We start from the raw sequence: 13,234 nt of genomic DNA on the forward strand, positions 1-13,234 counted from the left end.
GTGCGATTTTTTATCATTTATATATTTATTTATTTCAAAAAGTCAATAAGCACCATGATTCTTACTGAATAAAACGCTACCTACACCTGAAGATTTATACATATATATAAGAAAATAAAAAGACAGTATTGAGTTAAGTAATTTAGAAAACACTTTCCTTGGCAAAGAAAAATCAAACATACGAAACTTAGTTAAGTTCGCGAAGTGAACGCACAATTGGAGCATTCCTGGCATAGATCGTAGTGAGATTTTCGATATAAAATGAACAAAAAGATGCCGCTAGACCCTTTCTTATGCGATTTCCTAAAGTCATAGGTCTAAGCTAAAAAAAGCCGCAATCGACCGATACATTTAAAGCCAACATAGCCCGGGCCGTTGCTCAAATTCTGCCGGATCTTAGCAGCAAAGTGAATGAAATTTGGAACACTCAAATCCGTATCACCATAAAAATGGCGGACATAAAAAAATAATTCTTAATAACTCACACTTGAGTTATTGGAAACCCCTTTATAAGTCCATCTGTCCATTATTAGTCCACAATTTACCAAAGGAACTCATATGCTCTCCCTGCGCGGAGAAATGACGTCAGATTAGATATTTACCAATCGGTTGCCTTTTTTATAGCGGACACCTCTGCAACCTTTGCATCAGATGTACGGTGAGTTTCTGACAGAATACACCACCTCCAACTCTGCTATCCAGCTTCGATCCATCTGTGAAGATATTTATTGGACCTCTACTCTGTAAATTCTGCTGGAATGTATTGTGTAGTCTCGGTCATGCTGTTTATAGAACATTTCTTATTTGTGCAACTCAAACCGATTGCCGACCTCCGTGCTTATTCATACAAAAATTTATTTAACGGACCCCCGGTGACTTTTCTACGGAACCCACTTTAGGAAGCTCTGATATAACTAATACATTACGCTCTATACTTTCCCTAGGGCCCAACTGTGCCATTTTTTAACCCATCCTCAACATTTAGCTTCCAAGATAGTTTTCTGTTAGGTACCGCCCCAAAAAACTTGACCCTGTCAGAGAGCGGTTTTCGGTAACGAGTTTTCTATGGACGCTCATGAGTCATAATCCAGAAAGCCTCTCTTCTCCTGTTTTGCTTCTCAGCCCGGTTTTTACTGTACGAAGTGTACTATACGATCGCTAAACAGTCGCTGTTGTGCATGGGCTGGGCGGTAAATTATGGACCATTCCATATGCCTTTGTGAGTTTTAATTTTGACAGCGGTTAACCGTCGACCGTGCGCAATGGATGTAATTTAGACAGCGAAAAAGCTGGAGTATTTTCATTGGAAAAGCGTAGTTGTAAAGATGCCGGTTTTAGTAAAAACAAGTACTAATTTTCATTGACCGATGGATGTTACTTCTGTTTTTTTTTTCTTCTGAAAGAAAAGTGAATTTATTCAATGGAAGCGGAGTGTAAAGGCGAGTACGAACATATGAGTATTTGAAGTGTTCCTACATACACTATGCAAGCTAATTTGAATGTTGAACACGGCAAGCAGCCGGCAGACGGCAGATTAGACGACTTTTGGGGTAATCAAATGATAACAATTCAACGATGGCACTTTGGGACATCTTCATACATATGCACATGCATGCATACGAACATATGTACATCAAAAAAAAAAAAAAAAAAAAAAAAATTAGTTGAAGCAGCGTAGACAGCCAAGAGCAAGAAATCTTGTCCCAACCGCCATCGCCGCAGCTTACAACACATCGGTAAAAATGCAAGCGTTTGTTATCATCTTGAAACTATTTATATTTATGAACATTTACACACGCACGCACAACCACCCGCACGCAGATACGATTACACTTTGATAGATATGAAAAGGCTTTTTTATTGGCTTGTACGATAATAACAAACGGATTGCTATGTCGCTTAGCCGATCAAACGACGCGCTAAGCTCTTTCAGTCTTGTCTTACGGTTACTTTAGAACGGAGTGGGCCGGGTCGCAGTACCCTTAATCGGCCAGGGGTCCTCAGTCGATACTAAGAATTGTGTGTGCATTGCAGTGCGAGTAAAGTGATTTATGTACATATGTATGTGCGCCGTGCGTAGACGTTAGGTAGGGGCGATGACATTGGCGCTGAGCGATAAGTCGTACAGCTTCCGAGCGAGTAAAACGAAAGTGGTTTGCAGGCAACCGGAACTGTAGGCGGTGGGTTAGCAGGCGATCTATTAAAAAAAGAAAAATAATAATAATGTGTAGTGTTCTTAAGCCATCACGTGGTGTGTAGAGTGGAAAAACTAATTGGAATTCAAATTAATTAACATAATTAATGGCGACTAAGAAGTGAAAGTTTATAATGAAAGAGCAAAAAATGTCGTGGCCTGTCGCGGTTTGAATTTGCGAAACAAAAAAATAGAGCAAATAAATTTGAGAAAAACGTCCGCTGACTTGGTTTTGGTGTTCCTTTTCATCATCTTTTTGGCGCTACTTGGTGTAAGTTGTGTTCTTGCGTATATCTATGCGAATTAAATTAATTTACAATCTTTACTACCAGTAAATTTTTCTGCATACTTATCTAACCGTGTACATATGTATTTCAAAATACCTTTAACTGGGTCAGAAAGATAAGCCGCCAGCCATGCGAAGTACTCAAGCATGTACTAAGTGATAAAATTAGGATTTCTTTATAAATCATTTGAATTTTGTTAAACAAATTTGTGTTTTTCTCTGAAAAAATACGCAATAACACCTCAACCAGCTACAGTAGTTTGAAAACAGGGGCGAAGGCAGAAGTATTTTTCCGGTGAGAGGGGGTTGGGAGTTTAAAAAAAAAAATTATTTTTTCCATTTAAACAATTCCACCAAATATGCGTTTCGTTGGCTCAATATGTCTATATTTTAATTTTTTTAAATAATTTCAAGTGATTACATATCGACTCCTGAGTGGAAGATCGACCTCTCTCCTCGGCAGCCAGTTCGAAAATGCCCTATCTCAGGATTCGGTTGACGAACGCCCCATCTCAAATGAAAATGTGCTGAGATAGGACGTTTTTGAACCGAATTCGGAGACAGGGCGTTCTTCAACAAAAAAAAAATAGACAAGAACGTGTATATATAAATTCGGTCGCAGGGAATTTAAAACTTGATTTTTGGGACGCAGATTGTTGTGAAATTTCCAGCATTTTTAAAACAATGGTGGGAAATTTTTTTTTTTTTTAATTTAGAGAAGCGACCATTTTACCCCCTTCGAGATGTAAGCTCCTTTTTCCAATAGTCATAAACTGCAGTAAGGCTTGGTGTAATGAACTATTATTCCGGAATCAGGTGCACTAAGGTGAGAACAGGAGTGTGTTAATTTTCTAGCTACTTGACCACTCGTCAGGTGAATTTTTGGCTGTCATTGTAGTTTGTTGTGAGCTTGTTTGTTAATATATAAATCGAGATCCGTGGGGCTGGCTATTAAATATGTCAATAAAAACCGATTCCTCAACATACTTCAGATGACTTCAAATTTGGATAGAAGCTTATTTACAGTATATGGAACATGAATTCAAGGTTGCCTGCGAATTGACAGCACATTAGTAATAGGTGCGATCCCGTACGAGTCCAGACTAGTCATAAATAGTCAGAATCAGTCTGATTTTACTGGAAATCGATCCCGTACTCGGTTCTCTGACTATTGAGAGGACAAAAAAGAGAGTAAATACGGTTCTCTCTCTGTCAGAAGTTACCAGTTTTAGTCAGAGAATTTTTTTACTGGTAAATTCTGGTAAATGTGTCAAACGATCAGCTGTAGTGTGTTTGGCAACCAAATTGTAAACAAAAGAAAAGTGCACTCTGCTAATTCATGTTGAAAAGTATTTAATTAATTGTTTAAGTGGATTCTAATGAATTTGAAAGTATTTTTGGTTATTTAGTACATGTGTGAGCTGAGTGTGTTTACATACAAAATAAGCAAAAATTTACAACCAAAATTTGGAGGTTATGTTGAAGTTGACAGAAGTTACCATTTTTTACTAGAAAGCGATCCCGTACTTTTCACTGTTACTCTCTCGCTCTGAGCGAATTTTTATTTTTTGACAGTTTTACTAGTCCGAGTCCGAGGAATACGGGATTGCACCTAATATTATAACTGGAAAAATATCTATAGCCATCCTACATTCTAATGTTCATATCAAATGAAAAATGTCAAAAACGTAATTTCCTTGAGTGCGGGCGCACGTGAGAAAACGTATGTTGTTCATATGCCCTGGCGTATGAGTTATCTACCAACATCAATATTTAGTCCGGTTGAAAGCAAAATATCAATCTACTGTAATATTTTCTAATTGTTACTTTATTTTTACGCTTCCTACCTTGTACTCACTCAACTTGGTTTGTTCTTTATCTGCAGATTTTTTTTAATAGTTGACAATCCATGCACTTTTACGGAAATAAAAACAGTTGTATCTTGGTTTACCCAACTAACTAAATGAAAAAAAAAAATCGTAAAATTTTCCTCAGCCATTTTTTTGTTTGTACCCCCAAAACCCCTACCTGCGTTTGCCTCTGTGCGAAAAAGTGAAATGCAGACATTGATGAACACTTCCATGCACTTGGGTACTGCAAATACATTTTCTAATTTACATTTCTTTTATTTAATTTCTTATTTCACAAATAAAATACCATTCTTTCCCTAATAAAACCCAATACTAGCTTCAAATTTTGTAGAAAATTAAACAAAAATTCATCAAACTTTCACTAAAAGTTGCACACTTTTTTCAGAATTTTTAAATTTTTTTAAGTGTACTCTTGATTTTTTTTGACGCTGTTCCCATTTTTTCCCCCCTATTTCATCCTCTACCGACTCCAACAAAGCACGCCTGTCTTCCTCTGCTACAACCAACGGTATTCGAGACGAATACTTTCAGGGCTGGAGCGTCCGTGTTCATTCGAACGACTTGACCAAGCCATTTCTGTATTTTAATTTTCTGCCCACACAACTCTACCTTCCGTCGTCTCGGTGCATTATTTATGTATGTATATCACTTTTTTGCGAACTTTTGGCTATCTTTTATTTATGTAATAAAAAAAGATTATAATGTGGTGCGTAGCCGAAAATCAAATTAAGTAGTTGCAGACAACCATTGATGTCCTATTTTCAATGTGTTTGACCTCTGATAAGACAACTGATTAAAATGCTAAACATTGTAAATTTTTATAAGTGAGTAATTTCTTTTTCATTATAATTTGTTTGTTCTTTTTTATTAAGTAAATGAAGGAAAAATAAAGTGATACTCAGTGGAGCGAATATATTTTAGTCGGAGTCATAAAATCTGTAAATTTGCATTCATATATAATAGGCTGGTCCTTAAATATCAACATCTAAATTGTGTATGAACCACGTCTTTATTTTTTTCTACGTACAAAATAACATCCGCGAAAATTTCAAAATTTTACACAAATTTTTAGTGGTCGTTACCAGGGTTTGAAAAAATTTAATATATACTTTCTACTCGTGAAACTTCTACCAAATTTAGAACTTAAGTATAATAAATTTGACACATCATTGAAACTTACTTATATAAAATCATAAACCCGCTGAGCTATAGATGTTCAGAGGCAAACTTTGGTCGAACTTTTGCAATTTAAAAAAAAAAAATATTTTTTTTTTTTTTTCAAACCCTGGTAGAGACCCACGACCCACAAACTTAGTTCGCAATTTAGAAATTTCCGTGAATGTCTTTGTTTTGTACCAACAAATATTTTAGATATTATTATTTTAAGGTCCCACTAATACACAAACTCAATTGTGAAAGGCAAAAAAAGCACAGGTTTACGAGTATGCATGTACTTATCTCCATACAATTCATTCATTGTCTTCATTATCTTCAGTGATAATAAGTACGATATACATCTGTGCTCATAAGCAATAGTCACCTAAGTCGGCTTAAGAAAGAATAGAGTTATATATGCTGCAACTACTATTCCATGTGTGTGTGAAACTCCCTAGGCTATTTAAAAAGTTATGGATGAAAATATTTTGGTTTCCCCATAAGGCTTACATTACAAACCATATCGTTAAAGCGTTTTTTCTCGAGTTCAGGTTTTTCGACTTAGGCGATTATTGCTTATGACCACAGGCATAAGTACATACGTTTCAGGGTAGCCAACTCATTTTTGAGAATTCCCCGATTTCGACAATGAAATTCCCCGATTTTGCCGGAAATTTCGTGAAATTCCCCATTCATGGATATCTCCTTATTTACAAAAAAAAAATTGTATATTTTGACATATTTGTCTCTTTATTTTTTTATGTAATTCAGCTGTGTATGTATTCATAGACCAAAACAAACTTTTATAAAACAAATAAGGAATGAAGAAAAAAATATACATATAGGCTGCGTTTCTTTATACATTCCGGATAATCCCATTTCACAGCCGGAATAAACAGAATGCGTTTGAAATATACGTCAACATATCATCAGGAACATCCTAAAGAATAAATAAACAAAATAGTTTATTCCAAACATTCAGAATGAATAAAGAAATGCAGCCATAATGTTTACACACATACAGTGGTCGGAAAAATATAAGTCGCGTGAAATTTCGACAAGTTTTCACAGTTATTATTATTATTATTTTTTGTTATTAATTTAATTCATTTGTTTTTTTAAAAAATATAGTTAATTCTTTAACGAAACCCGTATAAATCCAAGTTTCAAACTTTGTGTAATATTAAAAAAAAATTCTACAAACTTTCGTAAAAATTTCGAGCTTTTAAATTAGATTTTCTAGAAGGATTTTGAGTATGCAGTTTTGTAGCCTACTCAATTCTAGTAAGTGCAAGTTTCAAATGGCTAAACATTTTCGTTTGAAAATTTTTCTTCCGAAAGTGTTTCGGTTTTCTTCCACATAAAAAAAACTGTGTTTATTCGCTATATGAACGCAAATGCGACAAAGAAAATTCTACATAAACGGTAATTTGTATAATTTGCAGGATTGAATAATGTAGCATTTCTTATGGGATATTTTTACCTCATTATGAAATTAGTGAAGCAAAAAAGAATAAATTAGTTAACACGTAATTCCTCACAAGAAGCAGTTCACCTCCCGATTCTGCCGGTAAACTGAAATTCCCCACAAAAAAACAGTTCCTACAAAAAAAGTGTTCCTAGTTCGTAGAGATGGCCTACACCTGTCAGAATTCTCAGTCACTGCCTAATTTATTTTTTGGTGAGCCCAAGGCCGTTGCTGCCCTCCCTCTAAGCATTTTGCTTGGCTTAGTTCTCTTGAGTTCTGACAGTGACTTTCTTCCTTTTACTGCGCCTCTTTTCTAATCTCATCTTTCTCAAATCTAAAAGAATGACAAATAATCAAATGGCATGGTTGCCGCTGAGTCTCTGGCTAACCTATCCGGTTGCTTATTATTTTCCATTCCTTAATGGAATGCGGTATTAAGTCTCTCTATACGCTCTAAGCCTAAGGAAGATTTTCATATGACGAAAGTACCTCAAGTACTGCAATCACACTCACCTACACTCAGGGGCGAGAAGTCCAACGGCTAGTTAGGCGACACATCGATCACCATATGGTTAGACATATGTAAAGATATATATGAACATACCCATCGATAACTTTCGAAAAACATATCGCTACATTATCGAGAACAGTAACTGAAAATTAAAAAAAAAAATATCGAAAAAACTCATCGATAAATATGTCAACAACATCTATTAAAAGCACAAGTGACAAAAAAAGAGATTGTGACCAATAAACTCTATGTTTTCGTGGTCCGATTGTGGAAAAACGCGTAGCTATGCGTTCGTCTCGGCAGGAATCAGGTTTATATCTAGGGGAGAACATAAAAAGGGTTGCCACCTGTTAATGCTTTAAATTCAATTAAATTAAATTAATTATTGAAATATGGGTATCGATGAAATTGGCTTTTAAAAATCTTTGTATCTAATCTACATGTATGTAGAAGAGTTGCCACATGTTTAAAAAATCAAATTCAACTTGAATTAAATGATTTATTTAATTGAAATATTTATCACAATATGTGCGTAGGACGAAAGGGGCCTTCTGTTGTAGTTTGAAATTATTTGTAATAGGATTGCCTCCGGTTTGAATAGTCTAATTTAATTTAATTATACACAACTTATAAAAACTACTAAAATATGGGTATCGAACGAAAGAGTGTTGAGAAAAGTTAACTTTGAACATTTAGAATATTTTTGAGATGCTTCAGGAGCGCTGCCACCTGTTCGAAATTTTAATTCAAATAAGAAACATGAATTATTACAATTTGGGTATCAATTGAAACGGTTTTGAAAAGACTTTATTTCTTAACTACATATAGGAGGGTTGCCATGTTTTTAAGAAATATATATGGTTATTGAAATATATATCACAATATGGGTCAGATAAAAGAGGTTTAAGAAGGTTGAAGTTTAAAAATATTTTGAAGTTTGTTAAAAAAAAGAAAAATGTGAAAATTTTTTTATGTATGTATGCACATAGAGTTTTGTTGAAACAAATTACGCCTGATGTATACCAACTAGCATCTCCGAAATATTTATACTATATAATTATTTTACGTGCATAAGTATCACCGATAATTAGTACCAAATCTTAGATACATCCATCTAATATTTTACTCTTCTTCTTCTTCTTTTGCAGTTTGCCACCAAAAACCGCAGATGTGTAGAGATTTATTTGAAAATAACAGCATAGAGATTAGCAAAGTGTTAAACCACAACAGCCGCAATTAACCAGCTCAGCAGCCGAGCAAACAAGCTCGCAAGCCAACAGTCACGATTTTTACACTGACGCACATTAATCATCGTCGACGGCGGCAGCATTTAGTGGTTTCAACTTCTTTCGGCTGCAAAGTAAATCCTCTTTTCCACAATGTACGCGCCGCAGCGAGTTTGCCTACTCATTTGACATACACCAAATAGGCGTGGTGACGTAAGAAGAACAACAACAAAACCACAGGGCTAGTGCCCTGCTACAATTTTAGTGGAATCAGTTCAACCATTAATTACCAAGTTAAAGCTTAAAATCTTGAGCGCAAAGTGAAAAAAGTTGAAAACATTTGTGAAAATACATTTTTTTTTTATTTTACATTTTTTCATCTCTAAGTTTTATGCATATTGCGGTCAAGCTAAGTGAAAACAAAACGAGTGTTCCATAAACTAATAAAAAAAGCAACCATTTTTGGTGAACAAAATTTTTTTTATCGATACCCACAGCTTAGTAAAATCTACTTGCCGCATGTGGATTCCATCGGTGCTTGTAATTCTGCCAAAGACGTTGTTGAAGTGGACGACGCCGCATTGCAAGAGTGCAACTAAATTTAAAGCGAAAATCGTCAAACACCGTCAACTGCAAGCAGAAAGCGAAGTAATAGCCAAAACAACAACAACAACCACATTAGTAGCAGTCATTGCGTCAGTTAGTAGCAGTGCTGAAGCCGAAGCAGCATCAGTATCAGCAACAGCAACCGCAGCTGTAGACTTTAGCGCAAAGCAATATTCTAGCGAATCGAAAGTCGAGTCCTCACCAACGTCGTTGTCCTTTTTCGCGCTTGTACTTAGTATTTTCATCAAACGCACCCATCATTACATCCATCAATTCCTCCTCGACGCTGTGATAACAAAGTTAGCGGTCTTAATGAATGACTTTCGGTTAAAATTACTTAAAAAGCCAACAAAAACGACAACAACAACAACAACAAGATCAACCACAAATGTTATAATTGAACAAATAATAGCATTAATCGAAATAACAACAACAAAAGTGCTCAAAGCTATTAGAACAGTGTTTGTAGAGAGTAAGCAACAATACAAAAACAATAAAAACAACCCATTAACAATATTAAAAATCTTGCCAGCATCAACAAAAACAACATCAAAATCCAAATCAAAATCAGCATCAACATCAACTAAAACAAAAGCCACAACGAATCAAATCAAACCGAACCCAAACACAAGCAAAACCATCACCAACACTAACACCAACACCAGCGAGGCTCCATCCGCAACTCCAATATTACCACCAATCGTAAGCAAAAACAACATCACGGTGGCCGCCCTTGTTACATTACGTCTATTCAATAATAATTCCTTCTCGTCGAACAATCATCGTACTTACAATAACAGCAGCAAATCGAATAAAGTATTTCTACACTATACACCACGTGATCCGCGTTTAAGAATCGTCAATAGCAATCAAGAAATTTTATTTAATAAACACCATTTCGATAGTGTTAGTGAATTGAAAATAACTGAAGATTTATGCGCTTATGGTGAATTGATTGGAGGCTCCTTCTCAACGCCAGCGCCATTCAAAGGCATTCGTGCTAATTTAGTGTACTGTGATTGTAATAAAAGAAATTGTTGTTGTAATCGACAAAATAATACAAATTCTAATTGTATCAGTAATAATAGCGAAAGTGTAAGTGAAAGCCTTGAAAACAATTTCATTGGAAGTGAATTGTCGCGTAAAAAAGAGATTGTTGAGGCTAAATATTTTCCCGTACTGGAAGAGGAGCGCAGAGAAGCGTTGTTACAGATCTCGGAGGCGAAATTCTTGAAGTAAGTGTGCTTTAATAACCATTTTTATTTGTTACTTCAAAAACATGTACTTACTAAAGATGGGCAAATTGTTGTTAAATCGATCATTTTTGATGTGGATGATTTTTGGTCAGAACATTTCTTTTATCTTATAAGGAAGTTTCGCCAACGCAAAAACTTAAAAAAAAAATCGGAAGCTCTGCAAAATTATAAATTTCATAATATCCGGGATTTTGCATGTTTATTTTTTGAGTCGGAGTAAAACTGTAGGTCCCTCCCATTTCTTTGGCTACATCAAGGCGTACGCCATGCATCGGAGGAGAAGCTCAGACGAACACTAGCATATTACGTAAGCGCCAATCTGTGAAAACAAAAACTTATAAAATTTTGGGCTAAAGTTGTATACTGATCTTAAAAGATCCTGAAATTTCAAGCAGTGGTTTTTTAAGATATGAATTTTTGAACTTTGAAAAACTTTAATTTAAAGTTTGCTATAATTTTTTTTTTCATAGTTAAAAAATTTTTATCTTTAAAAACACCTTAAAAATTTCAGGTTCTTTTAAGATCAGTTAGAGGTTTTGTAAAAAAATTTCACGATTTTTTTCTATTTAAAAATTTTGTGGGTCTCAAAGTTGTCACATTTCCTTAATTTTCTATATTCTTGTTAATTTTTTGGATAACTGGTTAACTTAAATATGGTAGCAATATTACACTCCCAAATGTTGACTTTGACCGCGTGCCATCATTGGTAAAAATATTATTTACATAAACAAAGTGCAGTTACATGAGTATGGAATTATTAAAAAACATCAAGTAATATTTAAGCAAAAAAAAACAACCGACGCTCATAAATATAATTTTGTCCATGATCCCATCATCGGAACAAAATCAAATTGGAACGCGACCACCTCCGAGGTATTCCCTTCACAATGAAAGAAGATTCATATAATTCGATTCACGCTGTCAAAAGCTATATCCAAGTATCCTTTATATGCTCATATAAAAATTTATCGGAACTAAAGAATGGGGCCACCCTTGAGGTACCAATTTTCCGATGCAAAAAATAAAAATAAAATTATCGAAAACGGTTCACATACTCCAAAGTTATAGGTGGTAGGAATAATCTGCTCCTGTTTTGAAGTCGGTTAAAAACACAAAACAAATTACATACGAAAGTAGATTTTTGGCAAGAAATTCGGCCAAATTACCCATAGTGCTTGGGTGCACCTAGCGTATGAGTAACTTGTAAATTATGATTTTTATTACCAAGGGCCCCTCAATGGTTTTATGAAAAAAAAGTCATAATATAATGGTTATATGTAATTTAATTTATAGGGTACAGAAAAAAATACTTTTATTTTTAAAATATTTTTTCTAATTTTGTCTTTGTATAAATTCTGGGATTTCAAACCGGAAAATTGAACCAACTGGCCACAGGCCCTTTCCTTTCCAATACTACCAAACACTCAGCAGCACCTTCTTTAACATTGGCCATTGCTACAGTTTATGAAGCTTCTCTGGGCTTTACACATAATCTTTTACACACATTATGCCTTACGCCGTATGAGAAAAATTTTTCATTTACTTTAATAATTCATTAAAAAATTAAAAATGGCTCATTTTGCCCTAAAATTTTCACTATTAATTCATGTCTACCCAAATAACATGCTCCTCTTAATACCAAAGCTTATGGAAATTGCTCAAACTATTTTTCATTGTTCTTTGTAAAGAAAAAAAAAAAACTTATTATGCGCCGATTTTCTGAAGGAAAGTTTCTATTATAGGTAGGTAACCAGAAATATCTTAAAACATATGTACGTAAATGAACTTAAATGCATCTTTGTTTCCTTTTCATATTCACTTTCATTAGAACCCCACAATTGGTTTGAAACCAAATCATAAAGAAGAATGTAGAGAGGCATCAACTTCAAGCTCCTATTTGCCCGTGATTATATTTCCCTTGCCAACAGTTGTTCCTCCGACCTTCTCATTGATAAATTTGCGCTATCGTCTTGTTTATTTGTTTATGTTGATGTTTTTCATTTGCTTTTGCAATTATTTTCTTTATTTGTTTAAATAAGTATGTTTCTACAAAGTATTTGTTTATCTACTACCACTCAATAATTGTCAAGTTTTTCTACAGTGACTGAGAGCAGGCGGCTGCAGAAATCCTCTGACGTTAATTCGCTGTAAAGCAGCGACGTGAGTTGAAGATAAGTAAATACTATGTGCATTAGAGTGGGTCGAAAAAAAATTTTCGAGATATGGTTCGAGGCACATTTCAAAATTTGTCCTCTTGCTGAAGAAGGTGCTGCCACCAAACTTTGCTTTTCTAAGTATACACTATCTGGTCTGAAACTATTGATAGTCGGCACTATCGACACTAAATCTCTTGCGTAAAGAGGAAAATTGCTAAAACCATTTTTAGTAATTTTACAGGAGATGAAGAAATTTCTCATAGCTATTTTCTTCAAGAATTTTTCGAAACTTTTAATAAAATGTACGCTGCCGAACTATCATTATTACAAGGTGCTGCCAGGTTGTGTCAAATGCACATGCAAATTGGCAAGAAGCAAAAACTATCGATTGTGGTACGATAGTAAAAATCCATCGATAGCATCGATAGTGCCATCGATAATTTCAGACCACTGTATTGCACATATATTAACCAAACAGTTGGTTAAGCAACATAAGATCATTTCA

The 13,234-nt window shown here is 34.7% G+C and overlaps 1 protein-coding gene across 2 annotated transcripts in view; it reads left to right on the top strand.

Annotated features, from left to right (window-relative positions):
• The window catches only part of LOC118742786 (serum factor response D), a 68,552-nt gene that overhangs the window by 48,252 nt on the left and 7,066 nt on the right, over window positions 1–13,234 (top strand). Inside the window, exons 1-2 of one of the 2 annotated variants that reach the window (XM_036475129.1) lie at window positions 2,325–2,465; window positions 8,634–10,552. In XM_036475129.1, coding sequence (XP_036331022.1) covers window positions 9,231–10,552 — 1,322 coding nt within the window. In that variant the 5' untranslated portion in view covers window positions 2,325–2,465; window positions 8,634–9,230. Of the gene's footprint in view, window positions 1–2,324; window positions 2,466–8,633; window positions 10,553–13,234 lie in introns of those variants that run through there. The other variant, XM_036475130.1, reaches the window with a different exon arrangement.

This window comes from Rhagoletis pomonella, unplaced genomic scaffold (genome assembly GCF_013731165.1).
Source record: "Rhagoletis pomonella isolate Grant_MI unplaced genomic scaffold, Rhpom_1.0 Rhpom_scaffold_00007, whole genome shotgun sequence".
In the NCBI taxonomy this organism is placed as follows: Eukaryota; Metazoa; Arthropoda; class Insecta; order Diptera; family Tephritidae; genus Rhagoletis; species Rhagoletis pomonella.